This window comes from Colobus angolensis, unplaced genomic scaffold (assembly GCF_000951035.1).
Source record: "Colobus angolensis palliatus isolate OR3802 unplaced genomic scaffold, Cang.pa_1.0 Scaffold12, whole genome shotgun sequence".
NCBI classification, from domain to species: domain Eukaryota; kingdom Metazoa; phylum Chordata; class Mammalia; order Primates; family Cercopithecidae; genus Colobus; species Colobus angolensis.
The window spans coordinates 1,663,079-1,682,929 of NW_012113141.1; the positions used below are offsets into that span (position 1 = coordinate 1,663,079).

At 39.5% G+C, this 19,851-nt stretch overlaps 1 protein-coding gene across 1 annotated transcript in view; it reads left to right on the forward strand.

The window, feature by feature from the left end:
- The window catches only part of TET1 (tet methylcytosine dioxygenase 1), a 151,875-nt gene extending 143,657 nt beyond the window's left edge, over positions 1-8,218 (forward strand). Inside the window, exons 11-12 of the mRNA XM_011927032.1 lie at positions 284-635; positions 4,537-8,218. Coding sequence (XP_011782422.1) covers positions 284-635; positions 4,537-5,543 — 1,359 coding nt within the window. The 3' untranslated portion in view covers positions 5,544-8,218. The remainder of the gene's footprint in view (positions 1-283; positions 636-4,536) is intronic.
- The last annotated feature ends 11,633 nt before the right edge of the window (positions 8,219-19,851 follow it).

A 19,851-nucleotide genomic window follows, 5' to 3' on the forward strand; every position in this document is an offset into this window, starting at 1 on the left:
AAAAAAAAAAAAAAAAATAGGTAAGTATTTTGTAATATTATAATTTACTTAGAAAATTAATTAAATATTACTCTGATCTGCCTACAAACAGCTGGGAAGTTACTATGATTGAACAGAGTTGGGTAGCTTGATATAAAATAGTAATATACCATCATCAACCAACAGAATATAAAATGGGAATACAAATCTCTTTCCCAAAGGTAACAAAACGAAGGTAGGAATAGCCACAATTAATGTGCATGGCCCGTATATCTTTCCCCTTTCATGTTTTTCTCCCTATCAGGTGTGTACTTTAACTCGAGAAGATAACCGCTCTTTGGGCGTTATTCCTCAAGATGAGCAGCTCCATGTGCTACCTCTTTATAAGCTTTCAGACACAGATGAGTTTGGCTCCAAGGAGGGAATGGAAGCCAAGATCAAATCTGGGGCCATCGAGGTCCTGGCACCCCGCCGCAAAAAAAGAACGTGTTTCACTCAGCCTGTTCCCCGTTCTGGGAAGAAGAGGGCTGCGATGATGACGGAGGTTCTTGCGCATAAGATAAGGGCAGTGGAGAAGAAACTTATTCCCCGAATCAAGCGGAAGAATAACTCAACAACAACAAACAACAGTAAGGCTTCGTCACTGCCAGCCTTAGGTGAGCCCTGTGGAACCTGCTAATCTCTGCACAACTTTGATGGATAGAAGTGTTTGGACTTTGCCTTGCACATTATTTGTTTAGAGTTGAAACTAAGACACTGAATATATTTTTACATATGCCAGAACCAAAAGTCAACAAAAAAAGTGACCCATCAGTATTTCTTGGTAATTTTTTCTACTTATCCTTTTTTAAACTTTCACATGTTCTTTTTTATGGCATTGGAAGGGGTCTGACTTTATTGCCCAGGCTGACTTGGCACACCTTGGCTTAAGCAATAATCCCACCTCAGCCTCTGGAGCTCCAGAGTAGCTGGAACTGCAGGCACACACCACTGTGTCCAGCTAATTTTGACATGTTCTTGTCATTTTTCCTGTGAATTTCCCCATCTAATTTGAAGCCCTACTTGTTGTTGGCATAGATAAGAGACATGACTTTCTGGATGCCTTCCTTGATCACCTTTACCATCAATTTAAGCAATAATTAAACAAATATTACTAAACGCCACTTTCAACTGTGGTATTGTGGGTTGTTGCTGCTGTTGCTGTTTTTGTTTGTTTTTGTTGTTGTTTTGTTTTTGTTTTTGTTTTGTTTTGTTTTGTTTTTGAGACGGAGTCTTGCTGGGTCGCCCAGGCTGGAGTGCAGTGGCCTGATCTCAGCTCACTGTGAGCTCCGCCTCCCGGATTTACGCCATTCTCCTGCCTCAGCCTCCCGAGTAGCTGGGACTACAGGTGCCCGCCACCACGCCAGGCTAATTTTTTGTATTTTTTAGTAGAGACGGGGTTTCACCGGGTTAGCCAGGATGGTCTCAATCTCCTGACCTCATGATCCGCCCATCTCGGCCTCCCAAAGTGCTGGGATTACAGGCTTGAGCCACCACCACACCCGGCCAATTGTTTTGTTTTTGTTTGTGGAGACAAGGTCTTGCTCTGTAGCCCAGGCTGGAAAGCATGCAGTGGCGTGATCTTTGTTCACCACAGCCTCAACCTTCCAGGCTCAAGCAGTCCTCCCATCTCAGCCTCCCAAGTAGCTGAGACTAGTGCGTGTGCCACTGTGCCTAGCTAATTATTGTATTTTTTATAGAGATGGAATTTCACCTGTTTCCCAGGCTGATCTGGAACTCCTGGACTCACATGATCCTCCCAAATTGGTGTAATTACAGGCATGAGCCATCACGCCTGGCTTGATTTGTTGATTATAAAGTCTCATTAGTTTTGGTTTTGGATTTTGGGGTTTTTTTTTTTGAGAGACAGAGTCTTGCTGTGTTGCCAAAGCTGGAACACAATGGCTATTCACAGACACAATCATAGCATACTGCTACCTCAAACTCCTGGGATCCCATGGGAACCTCTCTATTAGCTAGAAGTATAGGTGTGCACCACACCCGGCTCTCATCAGCTTTTCACCTAATATATATTTTGAGACGGAGTTTCACTCTGTCACCCAGGCTGGAGTGCAGTGGTACCATCTCAGCTCACTGCAACCTCCACCTCCTTGATTCAGGTGATTCTCCTGCCTCAGCCTCCCACGTAGCTGGGAGTACAGGTGCCAGCCACCATGCCCAGCTAATTTTTGTATTTTTAGTTGAGATGGGGTTTCACCATGTTGGCCAGACAGGTCTTAAACGCCTGACCTCAAGTGATCCACCCACCTCGGCCTCCCAAAGTGGTGAGATTACAGGCGTGAGCCACCACGCCAGGCCGGCTTCTCAGTTCTTTGCCACAACCTCAATTGTCTTTGATAGCTTTCTTAACTTCTGTAACAAGTTGTTCCAGGCTTATCTATATAATTCTGCCCCATATTTAAAATCGGCCGTTTCTTTGATGAGCCTATAGAAGCAACAAAAAAAAATCATGAATTCATACTGACATTCAAAATTAACATTATAATGTATTCCTTAGCTTCTTTCATTTTTACATTTATGAGTAGTTGTTTATTTGTTTTTATAACATGCGCAGAGTTGGCAGTGCAGGCATTTATATAATGCTGAAAGAAATGTAATACAGACAAATACTGAGAAGAAATGTATAGCCCCAGATATTTGTAAGCATAATGTGCAATACTTGGGCCATAATGTCCGTTTCTTTTGTAATTCTACCCCTCGGTCATTTAGTCTTTCCTTCCCATCATTTACCTTCTGTGGACTTCTTAACCTCTATAGTAATAGTGCCACTGATAACAGCAGAGGTTTCCTGATGTACCATTGCTGGGTCTTATATATGCATTATCTTTAGAAGTCAGAGCTCTCATGACTCCAGGTTGTAGCATCTGAGAGGAGAACTGCAGAGCTTCTGAAATTGGTCAATGTTTATTATATTATCAATGTATTATAGTTTTAATTACTTTAAAACATGGCTGCTTTACCTTTTCTTGGTCCTAAGATTTGCTAGTTTTGCACTTCCAGTTTTTTTTTTTTTGAGACGGAGTCTTGCTCTGTCGCCCAGGCTGGAGTGCAGTGGCCAGATCTCAGCTCACTGCAAGCTCTGCCTCCCGGGTTCACGCCATTCTCCTGCCTCAGCCTCCCAAGTAGCTGGGACTACAGGCGCCTGCCACCTCGCCCGGCTAGTTTTTTTGTATTTTTTTAGTAGAGACGGGGTTTCACCGTGTTCGCCAGGATGGTCTCGATCTCCTGACCTCATGATCCACCTGTCTCGGCCTCCCAAAGTGCTGGGATTACAGGGTTGAGCCACCACGTCCAGCCCCCAAATATTTTTTTTAGAAGTTCACAACAGGGGCCAGACGTGGTGGCTCATGCCTGTAATCCCATCACTTTGGGAGGCAGAGGCGGGCAGATCACGAGGTCAGGAATTCAAGACCATCCTGGTCAATGTGGTGAAACCCTGTCTCTACTGAAATACAAAAAATTAGCCAGGCAGGCATGGTGGAGATTGAGACTATTCTGGCCAACATGGGAAAACCCCGTCTCTACTAAAATACAAAAAATTAGCCAGGCAGGCATGGTGGAGATTGAGACTATTCTGGCCAACATGGGAAAACCCCGTCTCTACTAAAATACAAAAAATTAGCCGGGTGTGGCAGTGTGTGCTTATAGTCCCAGCTGCTTGGGAAGCTTGAACCCGGGAGGCAGAGTTGCAGTGAGCCGGGATCGCACCACTGCACTCTAGCCTGTGCGACAGATCGAGACTCCATCTCAAAAAAAAAAAAAGAACTTCATAACAGGGAGAATGTCCCCAAGGAAAATATTCCCACTGGATGTGACATTTGTGTGGATGTGTCAGAGCAAATAACCCACAGTTGACATCTTGAGAGTAATGCTCTACTTCCTTAATGAGAAGGACACTAAGCTGAAATACTCTTGCTTTTGAGGGTCACAAAGATTTATGTTCAACTACAGTGTTTTGCTTGACTTCTGTCTGCCTAATCTTGGACTTTGACAGTTATGATGCTTTTGTTACCTAGAAATATTTATAAACTATTACTTATTTTTACTTTTTAAAATATAGGGTCATACTATGCCTTAAGCATCTCTAAATATCTCTTTGAATAGTTAAATATTGCTCTATGTCATTATATTATATAATACCTGCACAATATTACAACATTTAGTTGTATTATTTACTTCCTACCAAATTAGGTCAATTCTAATATTTTACTATTTCAAACAATGACCAGCCATCCTTTTGGCTAGATTTTTGCACTTATTTGTGCCTCTTTCCCAAAGGAAGAGTTCTTTAAGGAAAATTACTAGATGAAAAAGTATACGAAACTATGTAAAATTTTAAATTCGTGTTTGTGATTTGAAATGAGCAGAACAAAACCGACCAACACATTAGTGTTTTCTTATAAAATTCTCTGTACCTGTCTTTGAAAATACTTTTTAAAAGACAACCCCTACCAAAAGTAATTTGTGTTTTTCTTCACGTTTGGTATCCTTGTTTAGGGAGTAAAACTGAGACTGTGCAACCTGAAGTAAAAAGTGAAACCGAACCCCATTTTATCTTAAAAAGTTCAGACAACACTAAAACTTATTCGCTGATGCCATCCGCTCCTCATCCAGTGAAAGAGGCATCTCCAGGCTTCTCCTGGTCCCCGAAGACTGCTTCAGCCACACCAGCTCCATTGAAGAATGACACAACAGCTTCGTGTGGGTTTTCAGAAAGAAGCAGCACTCCCCACTGTACAATGTCTTCGGGAAGACTCAGTGGTGCCAGTGCAGCTGCCGCTGAAGGCCCTGGCATTTCACAGCTTGGCGAAGCTGCTCCTCTCCCCACCCTGTCTGCTCCTGTGATGGAGCCCCTCGTTAATTCTGAGCCTCCCACTGGTGTGACTGAGCCGCTAATGTCTAATCAGCCAAACCACCAGCCCTCCTTCCTCACCTCTCCTCACGACCTTGCCTCTTCTCCAATGGAAGAAGATGAGCAGCATTCTGAAGCAGATGAGCCTCCATCAGACGAACCCCTATCTGATGACCCCCTGTCACCTGCTGAGGAGAAGTTGCCCCACATTGATGAGTATTGGTCAGACAGTGAGCACATCTTTTTGGATGCAAATATTGGTGGGGTGGCCATCGCACCTGCTCACGGCTCAGTTTTGATTGAGTGTGCTCGGCGTGAGCTGCACGCCACCACTCCTGTTGAGCACCCCAACCGTAATCATCCAACCCGCCTCTCCCTTGTCTTTTACCAGCACAAAAACCTGAATAAGCCCCAACACGGTTTTGAACTAAACAAGATTAAGTTTGAGGCTAAAGAAGCTAAGAATAAGAAAATGAAGGCCTCAGAGCAAAAAGACCAGGCAGCTAATGAAGGTCCAGAACTGTCCTCTGAAGTAAATGAATTGAACCAAATTCCTTCTCATAAAGCATTAACATTAACCCATGACAATGTTGTCACCGTGTCCCCTTATGCTCTCACACACGTTGCGGGGCCCTATAACCATTGGGTCTGAAGGCTTTTCTCCCCCTCTTAATGCCTTTGCTAGTGCAGTGTATTTTTTCAAGGTGCTGTTAAAAGAAAGTCATGTTGTCGTTTACTATATCTTCATCTCACCCATTTCAAGTCTGAGGTAAAAAAATAATAATGATAACAAAACGGGGTGGGTATTCTTTACTGTGACTATATTTTGACAATTGGTAGAAGGTGCACATTTTAAGCAAAAATAAAAGTTTTATAGTTTTAAATACATAAAGAAACGTTTCAGTTAGGCATTAACCTTGATAGAATCACTCAGTTTGGTGCTTTAAATTAAGTCTGTTTACTATGAAACAAGAGTCATTTTTAGAAGATTTTAACAGGTTCATGTTCTATGATGTAAAATCAAGACACACAGTGTTAACTCTACACAGCTTCTGGTGCTTAACCACATCCACACAGTTAAAAATAAGCTGAATTATTATTTCATGGTGCCATCGTTCCAACATCTTCCAATCATTGCTAGAAAATTGGCATATTCCTTTGAAATAAACTTATGAAATGTTTTCTCTCTTAAAATATTTCTCCTGTGTAAAATACATCATTGTTGTTAGTAATGGTTGGAGGCTGTTCATAAATTGTAAATATATATTTTAAAAGCACTTTCTATTTTTAAAAGTAACTTGAAATAATATAGTATAAGAATCCTATTGTCTATTGTTTGTGCATATTTGCATACAAGAGAAATCATTTATCCTTGCTGTGTAGAGTTCCATCTTGTTAACTGCAGTATGTATTCTAATCATGTATATGGTTTGTGTTCTTTTACTGTGTCCTCTCACATTCAAGTATTAGCATCTTGCAGTATATAAAATAGTTAGATAATGAGAAGTTGTTAATTTTCTCTAAAATTGGAATTAGGAAGCATATCACCAATATTGATTAACTCTTTTTTTTTTGGAACTAGGTAAGAGTGGTCTCTTCTTATTGAACAACCTCAATTTAGTTTCATCCCACCTTTCTCAGTATAATCCATGAGAGGTGTTTCTAAAAGGAGATGATGGTACAGGATAGGTTTCAGAAGAGTCAAATGCTTCTAATGTCTCAAGGTGATAAAATACAAATCTAAGTAGACAGATATTTTGTACTGAAGTCTGATACAGAATTAGGAAAAAACAAATTCTTGTTGAAATATTTTGAAAACAAATTCCCTACTATCATCACGTGCCTCCCCAACCCCAAGTCAAACAAGAGGAATGGTACTATAAACATGGCTTTGTCCATTAAGAGCTAATTCATTTGTTTATCTTAGCATACTAGATTTGGGAAAATGATAACTCATCTTTTCTGATAATTGCCTATGTTCTAGGTAACAGGAAAGTAGGCATTAAGTTTATTTTAGTCTTCCCATTTTCTTCCTATTACTTTATTGACTCATTTTATTGCAAAACAAAAAGGATTACCCGGACAACATGTTTCGAACAAGGAGAATTTTCAATGAAATACTTGATTCTGTTAAAATGCAGAGGTGCTATAACATTCAAAGTGTCAGATTCCTTGGGAGTATGGAAAACCTAATGGTGCTTCTCCCTTGGAAATGCCATAGGAAGCCCACAACCGCTAACACTTAAAATTTTGGTGCAAAAGCAAACAGTTCCAGCAGGCTCTCTAAAGAAAAACTCATTGTAACTTATTAAAATAACATATGGTGCAAAGTATCTGTTTTGAGCTTTTGACTAATCCAAGTAAAGGAATATGAAGGGATTGTAAATAACAAAATGTCCATTGATAGACCATCGTGTACAAGTAGATTTCTGCTTGTTGAATATGTAAAATAGGGTAATTCATTGACTTGTTTTAGTATTTTGTGTGCCTTAGATTTCCGTTTTAAGACATGTATATTTTTGTGAGCCTAAGGTTTCTTATATACATATAAGTATATAAATAAGTGATTGTTTATTGCTTCAGCTGCTTCAACAAGATATTTACTAGTATTAGACTATCAGGAATACACCCTTGCAAGATTATGTTTTAGATTTTAGGCCTTAGCTCCCACTAGAAATTATTTCTTCACCAGATTTAATGGATAAAGTTTTATGGCTCTTTATGCATTGACTCATCTACTCATTCTTCGAGTCTACACTTACTGAATGCCTGCAAAATCTAAGTATCACTTTTATTTTTCTTTGCATCACCACCTATGACATAGTAAACTTGAAGAATAAAAACTACCCTCAGAAATATTTTTAAAAGAAGTAACAAATTATTTTCAATATAATCCATGGTAATGTATGCAGTAATTCAAATTAATCTGTCTCTCAATAGGTTTCTTAACAATCTAAACTTGAAACATCAATGTTAATTTTTGGAACTATTGGGATTTGTGATGCTTGTTGCAGTTTACCAAAACAAGTATTTGAAAATATCTAGTATCACCTGAAATGTTTCCATTCCATTGTTGTAGTTAACATCATGAATGGACTTCCTAAGCTGATTACCCCACTGTGGGAACCAAATTGGATTCCTACTTTGTTGGACTCTATTTCCTGATTTTAACAATTTACCATCCCATTCTCTGCCCTGTGATTTTTTAAAAGCTTATTCAATGTTCTGCAGCATTGTGATTGTATGCTGGCTACACTGCTTTTAGAATGCTCTTTCTCATGAAGCAAGGAAATAAATTTGTTTGAAATGACATTTTCTCTCATAAAACTGGTCATCTAACATTATTTCTACCCCTCTATTATGTTTTACTGTAATGATCACCTGTTCTTATACTTCTCTTATAACACTTAAATTGGATTTTAAATCTGCGTTTGTTCATAATATGATCATTGAATTCACTGATACATGACCTCATTAGCCCACTGAGTTCATAATATGCTACAAACTTACCAACTTTAATGAGAGAATAATTCCAATTCCTGCCTGTTGCAGAATTCTACAAAATATCATGCTGTACTTGATATTCCTTTTTTTTTTTTTTTTTTTTTTTTGAGACAGAGTCTCGCTCTGTTGCCCAGGCTGGTCTCAAACTCTTGGCCCCAAGCGATCTTCCTGCGTCAGCCTCCTAAAGTACAAGGATTATAGGCATGTGCCACTCTACCTGGCCTGAAATTCCATTTCTAATGGCTCTTGAGCCATTGTTGAAATTCCTTTTTTTTCTTCTGCTTGTCAGTCTCACCTACCTCTTGTTTACAATTCATCTACAAAGTACCAAATAGACCAGGTCATAAACATAATTGAAATACATTCTTACTGGAAAGTGAGGCTATCTGAAAAGGCATAGCTGTAGGCAAATTATTGCAACATGTTTACATCTTAAATAACATTCCAACATCTTTGTTATTCAGTCTGCATGTTGATAATTTCATTTATTAAATATAGAACTTCAACTAGATGAGATCCATAAGTAATTTACTTAAGACATAACCTCAATACATATTTAATTGAATGCATACCCTTGTGTAAATAAGCTACTGATTTAATTCACATGACTAACCTACTTTCTAACATTATTACAGTGGACTCCTACTGATACCATTTCACAATAGCATGTGCGAAAATAACCCTGGACCAGTTTTTAAAACAAAAATTATATTGACTTTTTATCTGGGACGTGGGACTTTATTGCATGAAACTTCCACTGACAGTGGGCATAGCATTTCCTTTGCATATGCCAACTAAATCAGTAGCTGTATGCAACCTTTAATAGATATATAGTTATTACCTTCAATTTCACACCTTGATGCATGGAAATCTTTTTTATCTATATTTAATACAACTGTGAGTTTTGATCTTTTATAGAGATTTATGTCAACAGAATTTTGAAATAAGTTCATATAGTAGTGGCCTCTCATAGCAATGGAAGACACCTGAGAAATCACATAGTTGAATCACTGGAGAGTAAATCTTAATGCTAGGTTGTAATTAGAATTTAAACTGATGAAGGCCACTTTGTGTTGAGAACTGTAGGGAAACTTGATTTTCTTACCCAAAGGGTATTTTACCACTGGGAAATAAACAAGTATCAAATGCTTATACAGTATAGACTTTCAATTCCCCTGGAACTAGTGTTAAGCATATACAAGAAGTTATAAAGGCGTGGATGATTGAAATAATTAAGGAAAGTGTATTTCCACTGTATATACTACCCAGCCATGCTTACAGAGTTCATTCATGCCCTTTGCCTAGTTAGCCTCACAATTAAGTCCCAGCATAGTTTATTTTGATGTAGCTGTCTACATGTATTGGAATACTATTTTATCGCACATAGCTCCTAAACTTGCCCATAAGTATATTGAACACCAGTTGTGTGGCACACTCAACCAAGTGAATGTAATCAATACATAATTGCTGAAGGAGTCTGCATTTATCCAAATCAAATTATGCTCCATGTTGAGCTAAGTTTTAACAGCTTTAGAAAATGATGTAATCCATTGTTCTGGAATGCAATTCGGAAAGTCAGAGTCAGTATGTCCTTCATCAAAAATTAAATTTGTGTGTTTTCTTAGAATGTATTGAGATTTATTGGCATGTTCTTGCTTTTCCTATATATATAAAATGGAAACTGAGTTCCTTTATTACTTCCTGAGATGGTAGAGCTGACTTTTATGCAGGATATCATCACTATTTTTTTTTCCGCATTGATAGCTACAAATTTTATATTATTATTATTATTTTTTGCTACAAATTTTAATTTTCTTTGTAATTAAGTGTCTGGATGACTTTTTAATTCTCTGTTTCTTCCGGGCTTCCAATCATATACCATTGTTTGCTTCAAAAGGGATATATTTTACTCTCTCAAGTAATCCAAAGGTATTCCTAATTTTGCCACACCTCATTTTCACTTCTCTTTAAGGGCCTTTATAGTATGTTCTAATTTCTCATTTGATAGTATGCATCATTTAGTATTTCTAGCTCTAAAATTCCATTATTAATTATTTTTTTCTTTTCTTTCTTTCTTTTTTCTTTTTTCTTTTTTTTTTTTTTTTGAGAGGGAGTCTTGCTCTGTCACCCAGGCTGGAGTGTAGCGGCGTGACCTCGGTTCACTGCAACCTCCGCCTCCCGAGTTCAAGCGATTCTCCTACCTCAGCCTCCCTGGGATTACAAGTGCCCGCCAACACACCCGGCTAATTTTTGTATTTTAGTAGAGACAGGATTTCACTATGTAGGTCAAGCTGGTCTCAAATTCCTGACCTCAAATGATCTGCCCGCCTCAGCCTCCCAAAGTGCTGGGATTACAGGCGTGAGCCACCGCGCCCCGCCAATCACTTCTTTATCAGCTGTACTTCTTTCCTACCTTTACTGTAATACTTATGATCTTGCCTGGGTCATGAGTTTTCTTCTAGTTTGTTCAGCTATAGATGTCTTTTATGTTGGAGCAAAACTAGGTCCAGGGTAGGAATGTCATTATTAGATGTAAAACATATTAGCTGATTTAACCAATTTATGTTTGAGTGAAACTTTGAAAACCCTTCGTTAACAGTATAAAGCTAGGTTTCCTAAAAATAGAAATTTTGTCCTTGGCAGCTGTTATGTAAGTCATGACCCTTGTCTTGTTCATAAGAAAGAAATTTTACAGCTGTCAGATTTTCATTTTAGGAGAAACGATGTTGGAAATTAATTTGGTTTCTTCTCCATTTGGCAAGGTATGAACCTTATAACACTTGACTAAACACTCTACTTGTTATTTTTCTTTTTTCACATTTTACTGAAGCTGCAATATCACTAAGCGCACTTTCATTCTTTTTACAGTGTTATTTTTCTGATTTTCTTTAAATTAAAAACCTGTTGCTTCCCCTTCTCTGTCCTGTCTCCATTCCTCTGATCCCCTACACAAATACACATGGTTCATTTAAAAAATAGCAACCATCTTGGTAAAGCTGTCTTTTCCATTGTGTCCCGCAAGTTCTTTTAGGTGTAACATCATAAGAAGTCACAAACTTGTATTCAACTCTTTTCAGTTTTAGGCAAATTCCATTTTTAGGAATAATAGTTAAGCAGCCACAAGACCACAGGTTAATATTGAGTGCTCTCTCTTACTTTACCAATCCAAACAATGTTTAACTCTTATTTATTAGTGTTTGAGTGTTTTATTTAAAAATTGTGTACGAAGTTAAATATTCTAAGTTCTTCTGTATGGCTTTACTACATCTAATGTAAATTTACTCCATTGGAATTCTTTGGTTTTTGGCAGGAATAGGAATTACTCTATAATATGGGTGAGAAAGATTAGGAAATGAACTGAAAGTAATTGGAAGAGGAGGCACAAGTAAACCATCAGAAACGCTTTTGACCATAAGAAGGGGAAATTAAGGGACAGAACGGAAGAAGCATTGTGCTCCTATCAGCAATCTGAGGGTTAACTCTACTTGCTTAAAAGCAAGAAATATTTTTAATATTCTCTCCACTCTGTACTGATTTTATCTGAAAAATTGCTGCTAAAATTTAGGAGCCATTTTGAAAGCAACGGTAGTAATCAAAGGTATAATCCTCATGCTATATAATGTTTTAGATTATCAAACTGCTTTACTATGTGGAGCTTTTTCTGCCCGTTACAGAGGGTTAGACGGAGAACATTGTTCCCATCTTAGAGGTGAGGAACGTGCAGATGGCAAGAATAGTAAGTGGCTGGCTCCAAGTCACACAGCAAGTCAATCAACCAGAGACTAAAATATTTATTACCAGTAGACTGCTAAATTTCTGCGTCATGAACAATGACTTGGAGAGGATGTTGCTGAGTAGAAATTTTGTCACACCTGATCTGAGAATATAAAATTTGTTCATTTGCAAAAAACATGCTTCTGAAGTATTTTGTTTCCATTATTTATTTAGCCAGCTAGTTTCTTATGTGTACTAAAGAAGGTCTCCCAAATTACCTAAATTCCACAATAGGGCTTAGATTGATGAAGTTTTATATTTTTTCCTCCTTATAAAAAGCTCTTTTTATAAAAAATATCCCTGTAGTACTAAAACAGGGAGAAATCTCCTAAATAATATATTTTTTAATATTACTTTTTTAAAAAACTAGGGTAAGCACCTCACAATCAAAATTTAATGTATTTGTTATCTTGAAATGCAGGGGTTTTTGAAGGAAATGTGGTAGGTAAACAATTTAGTTCCCAATTCCTGATGGTAAAAATGCAAAATTGGGCCGGGTGTGGTGGCTCACGCCCGTAATCCCAGCACTTTGGGAGACGAAGGTGGGTGGATCACGAGGTCAGGAGTTCAAGACCAGCCTGGCCAAGATGGTGAAACCCCCCCCCCATCTCTACTAAAAACACAAAAATTAGCCGGGCATGGTGATGGATGCCTGTAATCCCAGCTACTTGGGAGGCTGAGGCACAGAATTTTTTGAACCCGGGAGGCAGAGGTTGCAGTGAGCCGAGATTGTGCCATTGGACTCCAACCTGAGTGATAGAGTGAGACTCCAACTCAAAAAAAAAAAAAAAAAAGCAAAATTGTTGGTATCTCTAAGACAGAGCAAGACTCCCTCTCTAAGAGATAGTGTCTCCCACTTAATTGAATTCGTTTTGTTTGCTTTGCTTTGATTCTTGCCACAGAAAATCTGTGGGTCAAAGGCTGACCCAGAGATTTGCTCAGAGAGTTAAGAAAAATAATAAGATGTATTTGTAAATTTTTAAATAATGAAAAATGAGATGTATTTGTAAATTTTAAAATAACCTCTTTATAAATATAAATATCTTTATAAATATAAAGAGGTAGGATGTTTTGGCTACTTAGCACATTCTGAGTCACACACACAAACAGGCCAAACAACTCTAGATATTCAAATAAATTCCCCTTTTGGTGATTCACTTCGGTAACTGCCTATCCTCATCAATGCCTGTTTGTGATGATGAAATAGTTGACAACTGGGACTTTACAAAAATAGCTCCTGAAAAAAATTAAACATTTTATTGCAATGTATGTTCATATTTTTTTTAACTTTTATGAAATAACATTGTGATAGGTGCTTTAAGATACATATTTTTCCAGAAGTGGTTTATAGTATAAACTAAGGGCAGTTTTTACATTGTGATATGTGGGTGGATGGTCATATTTAGTTAGATTATTAAGAAATCATGAAGTGTTCCCTAACAAGAAACTTGCAAAGCTATTTGGCAGGAAGAAAATCATTAACTTCTAGTTTATCTTTTTCTCATGCTATATGCTTAATTACCAAGTAAATTCACTTGCGTATCGTTACCTTAATTCAAAGGAGAAGCCAGAATGTTTATCATTGGTGGGAGTAAAATATACACAGATTCTTTACCATGGTGAAATAGAATAATACTGAATTCCCAATACAGAAATACTAATTTCATAAGCTAATATTCCTGTCTTTTAGCTGACTTCTTTCTCTCTTCAGGATATGTTTACTATTTATTACTTACCTTTGAATTTTTGCTTTAGGGGACTTTTACCTATTGCATCCTACTATATTAAGTATCCTTTACAATGAAATATCTTAGCAAAGAAATGCTTTTAAAACTTCACAGATATCTGATTTCATTCTTAATATATGGGGGAAGCAGTAAAAGAAAAAGCACTTCACCATGTAGAAGAGAAAGTGATCATTTTAATTAAGATAATGTCAATTCATGATCAACATTTAATCCTCTGCAAACAAGGGAACACTTACTAGCAGTACTTGAAGACTTGTGAGTTGGAATTGCATGTTACTTGAAAGATCTAATTAAGCTAAATTTTGGTGCACAGCAGTTGTACATGATTTCATGTTTATGTAGCAAAATGCATTGAAATGTATTAGTGTTGAAACATACATGTAAAGGTAGTTGTGGAAATTGTTATATTTTCCTTGTGTGTCATTTATTTAGAGCATAAAGGTTTTTTTTTAATTGTTCTAACTGAATAAGGCTAAATGAATACTGTAATTGAAAATATATTTTAAATCTTTGTCATGAGTTTTTTTAAAAAAAAACTATTGCAAATTGTATCATTCCTGATTACACAGAACTTTGTGGGTGGTTTTAAATAAATTTTATACTTCTATTTTGCACCTGATAGTCTAATTTTTCTTTCCTCCTAAAAATCACACTTAAAAGTTTTAATATTCAATAAAATTCACACATTTTAACTACAAAGGACTATAAGATTTAATATTTAGAGATGACTAAACGTATGCATGTGCTCACCATAAAACCAAAATGGCTGGCATTTATGAAATCCTTATTACGTGCCAGAAACCTTACACTTTATGTAAATTATGTAATTCCCATGGTGATTCTATTAAGGACTCTTATCAACCTCATTACATAGATCTATTCTGAAACTTGAAGTTATTAAGTTCACAGTCCTAGTAATTGGCAGAGCTGTTACTCTACTCATGTCCTTACTTGGCTTTACAATTGTTTCAATAAACTTAATACTTTTCCTTAAGTCTGCTAAATTTAAACTTAATTCTGAATGCAGTTTGCCAATAGTATTTTACTGTTTTTACTTTTTTTTTTTTTTTTGAGACAGTCTCACTTTGTCGCCTGGGCTGGGGTACAGTGGCACAATCTTAGCCCACTGCAACCTCTGCCTTCTGGTTCAAGTGATTCTCCTGCCTCAGTCTCCTGAGTAGCTGCGATTATAGGGGCCCACCACCAAGCCCAACTAATTTTTGTATTTTTAGTAGAGACAGGGTTTCCCCATGTTAGCCAAGCTGGTCTCAAACTCCTTACCTGAGGTGATCCGCCCACCACTGTCTCCCTAAGTGCTGGGACTACAGGCGTAGGCCGTTGCGCCTTGACGCCAACAGTATTTTAAAGACTTCAATATTAATTTTTTTTTTTTTTTCTGAGACAGAGTCTCGCTCTGTCGCCCAGGCTGGAGTGCAGTGGCATGATCTCAGCTCACTGCAACCTCCGCCTCCTAGGTTCAAGCAATTCTCCTGCCTCAGCTTCCTGAGTAGCTAGGATTACAGGTGTGCACAACGACTCCCAGCTAACTTCTTTTTTTATTTTTTTGAGACAGAGTCTCGCTCTGTTGCCCAGGCTGGAGTGCAGTGGTGTGATCTTGGCTCACTGCAAGCTCCGCCTCCCAGGTTCACGCCATTCTCCTGCCTCAGCCTCCTGAGTAGCTGGGACTACAGGCGCCTGCCACCACGCCCAGCTAATTTTTTTGTATTTTTTATTTATTTTATTGTATTATTTTTATTTTTTTGAGACAGGGTCTCGCTCTGTTGCCCAGGCTGGAGTGCAGTGGCATGATCTCAGCTCACTGCAAGCTCCGCCTCCCGGGTTCACGCCATTCTCCTGCCTCAGCCTCCTGAGTAGCTGGGACTACAGGCGCCCGCCACCTCGCCCGGCTAGATTTTTGTATTTTTTTTAGTAGAGACGGGGTTTCACCGTGTTAGCCAGGATGGTCTCGATCTGCTGACCTCGTGATCCGCCTGTCTCGGCCTCCCAAAGTGCTGGGATTACAGGCTTGAGCCACCGTGCCCGGCCAGTTTACTTTTCATAAAAATTCCATTACAGGCCAGGTGTGGTGGCTCATGCTTGTAATCCTACCAATTTGGGTGGCTGAGGCGGTGGATCGCTTGAGCTCAAGAGTTTGAGACCAGCCTGGGAAAGGTAGGGAAACCCTCTCTCTACAAAAAGTACAACAAAATTAGCCGGGTGTGTTGGCAATCACATGTAGTCCCAGTGACTTGGTAGACTGAGGCGGGAGGCTCACTTGAACCCAAAAGGTTGAGGCTGCAGTGAGTTGAGATGGAGCCACTGCACTCCAGCCTGGGTAACAAAGTGAAACCCTGCCTCAAAAAAAAAAAAAAAAAAAAGATTGACTGAGTGTGGTGGCTTACACCCACAATAATCCCAGCACTTTGAGAGGCCAAGGCAGGCGGATCACCTGAGGTCAGGAGTTCAAGACGAGCCTGGCCAACATGGTGAAACCCTGTCTCTATAAAAAAATTAGCTGGTTGTGGTGGCGGGTGCCTATAATCCCAGGTACTCGGGAGGCTGAGGCAGGAGAATCACTTGAATCTGGGAGGCAGAGGTTGCAGTGAGCTGAGATTGTGCCCTTAGACTCCAGCCTGGGCAACAGTGAGACTGCATCTCAAAAAAAAAAAAAAAAATTTATGTTACTGGGCATGAGGGTGTATGCCTGTAGTCTCAGCTACCAAGGAGGCGGAGGCAGGAGGACTGCTTTAGCCCAGTAGTTTAAGTCCAGCCAGCCTGGGCAACATAGCAAGATCCCATCTCTAAGTAAAAACAAACAACATAAAAATTGTATAAGAAGCAATTGGAACATTTATTTTTTATAATTTTAGAGTGGGAAAAGCATGTCACAAAATCTAAGAGGCATAAAAGAAAAAATTACCAATTTAACTATATAAAAATAATAGGGCTGGGCATGGTGGCTCACACCTATAATCCCAGCACATTAGGAGGCAAGTGGGGAAGACTGCTTGAAGCCAGGAGTTTGAGAATATTTCAGGCAACATAGTGGGATTGCATCTCTACAAAAATTTAAGGCCTGGCGTGGTGGCTCACGCCTGTAATCCTAGCACTTCAGGAGGCCAAGGCAGTCAGATCACAAGGTCAGGAGTTTGAGATCAGTCTGGCCAACATAGTGAAACTCTGTCTCTACTAAAAATTCAAAAAAATTATCCAGTGTGGTGGTGGGTGCCTGTAATCCCAGCTACTTCAGAGGCTGAGGCAAGGAGAATTGCTTGATTCTGTAAGGTGGCGGTTGCAGTGAGCCAGGATTGTGCCATTGCACTCCAGCCAAGGCAACAGTGTGAGACTCTGTCTCAAAAAATAAATAAATAAAAAATAAAAATGTCTGGGCGTGGTAGGCTGAGCTTGTAGTCCTAGCTACTTGAGAGGCTGAGATGGGAGGATTGCTTGAGCCAGAGATGTTAAGACTGCAGTGAGCTGTGATAGCAGCACTACACTTCAGCCTGGGTGACAGAGAGAAAATCTGTCTCAACAAAATTTTAAATTTAAAAATAAATAATAGTCCGGGCATGGTGGCTCACGCCTGCAATCCCAGCACATTGGCAGGCAGCGGGGAGCGGATCCCTTGAGGTGAGGAGTTCAAGACCAGCCTGGCAAACAATGGCAAAACCCCGTCTCTGCTAAAATAATACAAAAATGGCTGGGCTAGGTGGCTCACGCCTGTAATCCCAGCACTTCGGGAGGCCAAGGCAGGTGGATCACCTGAAGTCAGGAGTTTGACCAGCATGGAGAGACCTTGTCTCTACTAAAAAAACAAAATTAGCTGGGCGTGGTGGCCTGTAATTCCAGCTACTCGGGAGGCTAAGGCAGGAGAACTGCTTGAATCCAGGAGGTGGAGGTTGCAGTGAGCCAAGATTATGCCATTGCACTTTAGCCTAAAAAGAGTGAAACTCTGTCCAGAAAAAAAAAAAACCAAAAAAAAGTAAAAATGGAACCTTCTGTACAAAAAATTTTCCCAAAATCGAATTTGAAAAAACAAAACAAGTCAAAACCTAACATTAAATATTTGAAGCTTGGCCGGGCGTGGAGGCTCATGCCTGTAATCCCAGCTACTCAGGAGGCTGAAGCAGGAGAATTGCTTGAACCTGGGAGACGGAGGTTGCGGTGAGCCGAGATCACACTATTGCACGCCAGCCTGGGCAACAAGAGCGAAACTCCATCTCAAAAAAAAAAAAAAATTTGAAGCTCATGTAACAGAAGACTAAAATAATGAGCTGTCAAGAATGAATAAGGATCAGTGGCCTAATGGAAACAGAATAAAGGATAGGAACAATAGGCTAATAGAAAAGGAAATACAAATGTCTCTTACAAGTATAAAAAGATATCTTCATGCATAGTAAGAAAAATACTATAACTACATTAAGATGCCAATGATGGCCACCATCCACTCCTTTCCTCTCTTTTTGTGCATGACATATCCCCATGGAGTGGTGGCAACTGTTCTTCCACCTTCTGGAATTTGAGTTGACAGTGTTTCCTTCTTCACTTTGGAGCCCCGAGGTATTACGAGTGAAGGCCCGGTTGCTCTGGGTGAAAGAGAAGCTGAGAGTAATGGAGTACTGAAGTGCTAGATTCTGACTTAAGAAACAACACTGGGCATGCGAGAATCAGGTAACTCTAGCTCCAGCTGCCATGTGAATACAAGAATATGAGAGTCCTTAAGCAATAGCCAGACAGCTGAGCCCAGTCATCCACAGAGCTAGTAGATATTGATATTTTAAGCCACTACATTTTGTGATGGTTTGTTATACCATAAAGCACCATTATTCAGTGCTCCCATAAAGTGCTGGTGGAGTATAAATTGGTATAATTCTTTTTTTTTTTTTTTTTCTGAGATGGAGTCCCACTCTGTTGCCCAGGCTGGAGTGCAGTGGCACGATCCTGGTTCACTGCAACCTCTGCCTCCTAGGTTCAAGTGATTCTCCTGCCTCAGCCTCCTAAGTAGCTGGGATTATAGGTGGGTGCCACTATGCCTGAATAATTTTTGTATTTTAAGTAGAGACAAGGTTTCACCATGTTGGCCAGGCTGGTCTCAAACTCCTGACCTCATGATCTGCCTGCCTCGGCCTCCCAGAGTGTTGGGATTATAGGCGTGAGCCACCATAGCCAGCCATAAATTGGTATAATTCTTATGGATGTAGAATTGGCAGTAACTATTAAAATCATAAATGCATGAAAACTGTGACCAAGCAATCCTTTTAAGAAGGTTTTTTTATTTTTTTATTTTTTTATTTTATTTTATTTTTTTTGAGGCGGAGTCTCGCTCTGTCGCCCGGACTGGAGTGCAGTGGCCGGATCTCAGCTCACTGCAAGCTCCTCCTTCCAGGTTTACGCCATTCTCCTGGCTCAGCCTCCGGAGTAGCTGGGACTACAGGCGCCCGCCACCTCGCCCGGCTAGTTTTTTGTATTTTTTAGTAGAGACGGGGTTTCACCGTGTTAGCCAGGATGGTCTCGATCTCCTGACCTCGTGATCCGCCCGTCTCGGCCTCCCAAAGTGCTGGGATTACAGGCTTGAGCCACCGCACCCGGCAAGAAGGTTTTTATTTTTTAGAGACGGGGGTCTTGCTATGTTGGTGAGGTTGGTCTTGAACTCTTGGCCTCAAGCAATTCTCCCACCTCATCCTCCCAAAGTGCTAGGATTATAGTCATGAGCCACTTTTCCTAGCCTTAAGAAGGTATTCTACTGATATAATTATACACAAGTGAAATCACATAATCACGAAGTTGTTTATTGCAGCACTGCCTATGAAAGTAAAGAAGAATAAGCAGTTCATGCCTGTAATCCCAGCACTTTGGGAGGCCGAAGCAGGCAGTTCACCTGAGGTCAGGAGTTCGAGACGAGCCTGGCCAACATGGTGAAACACCATCTCTACT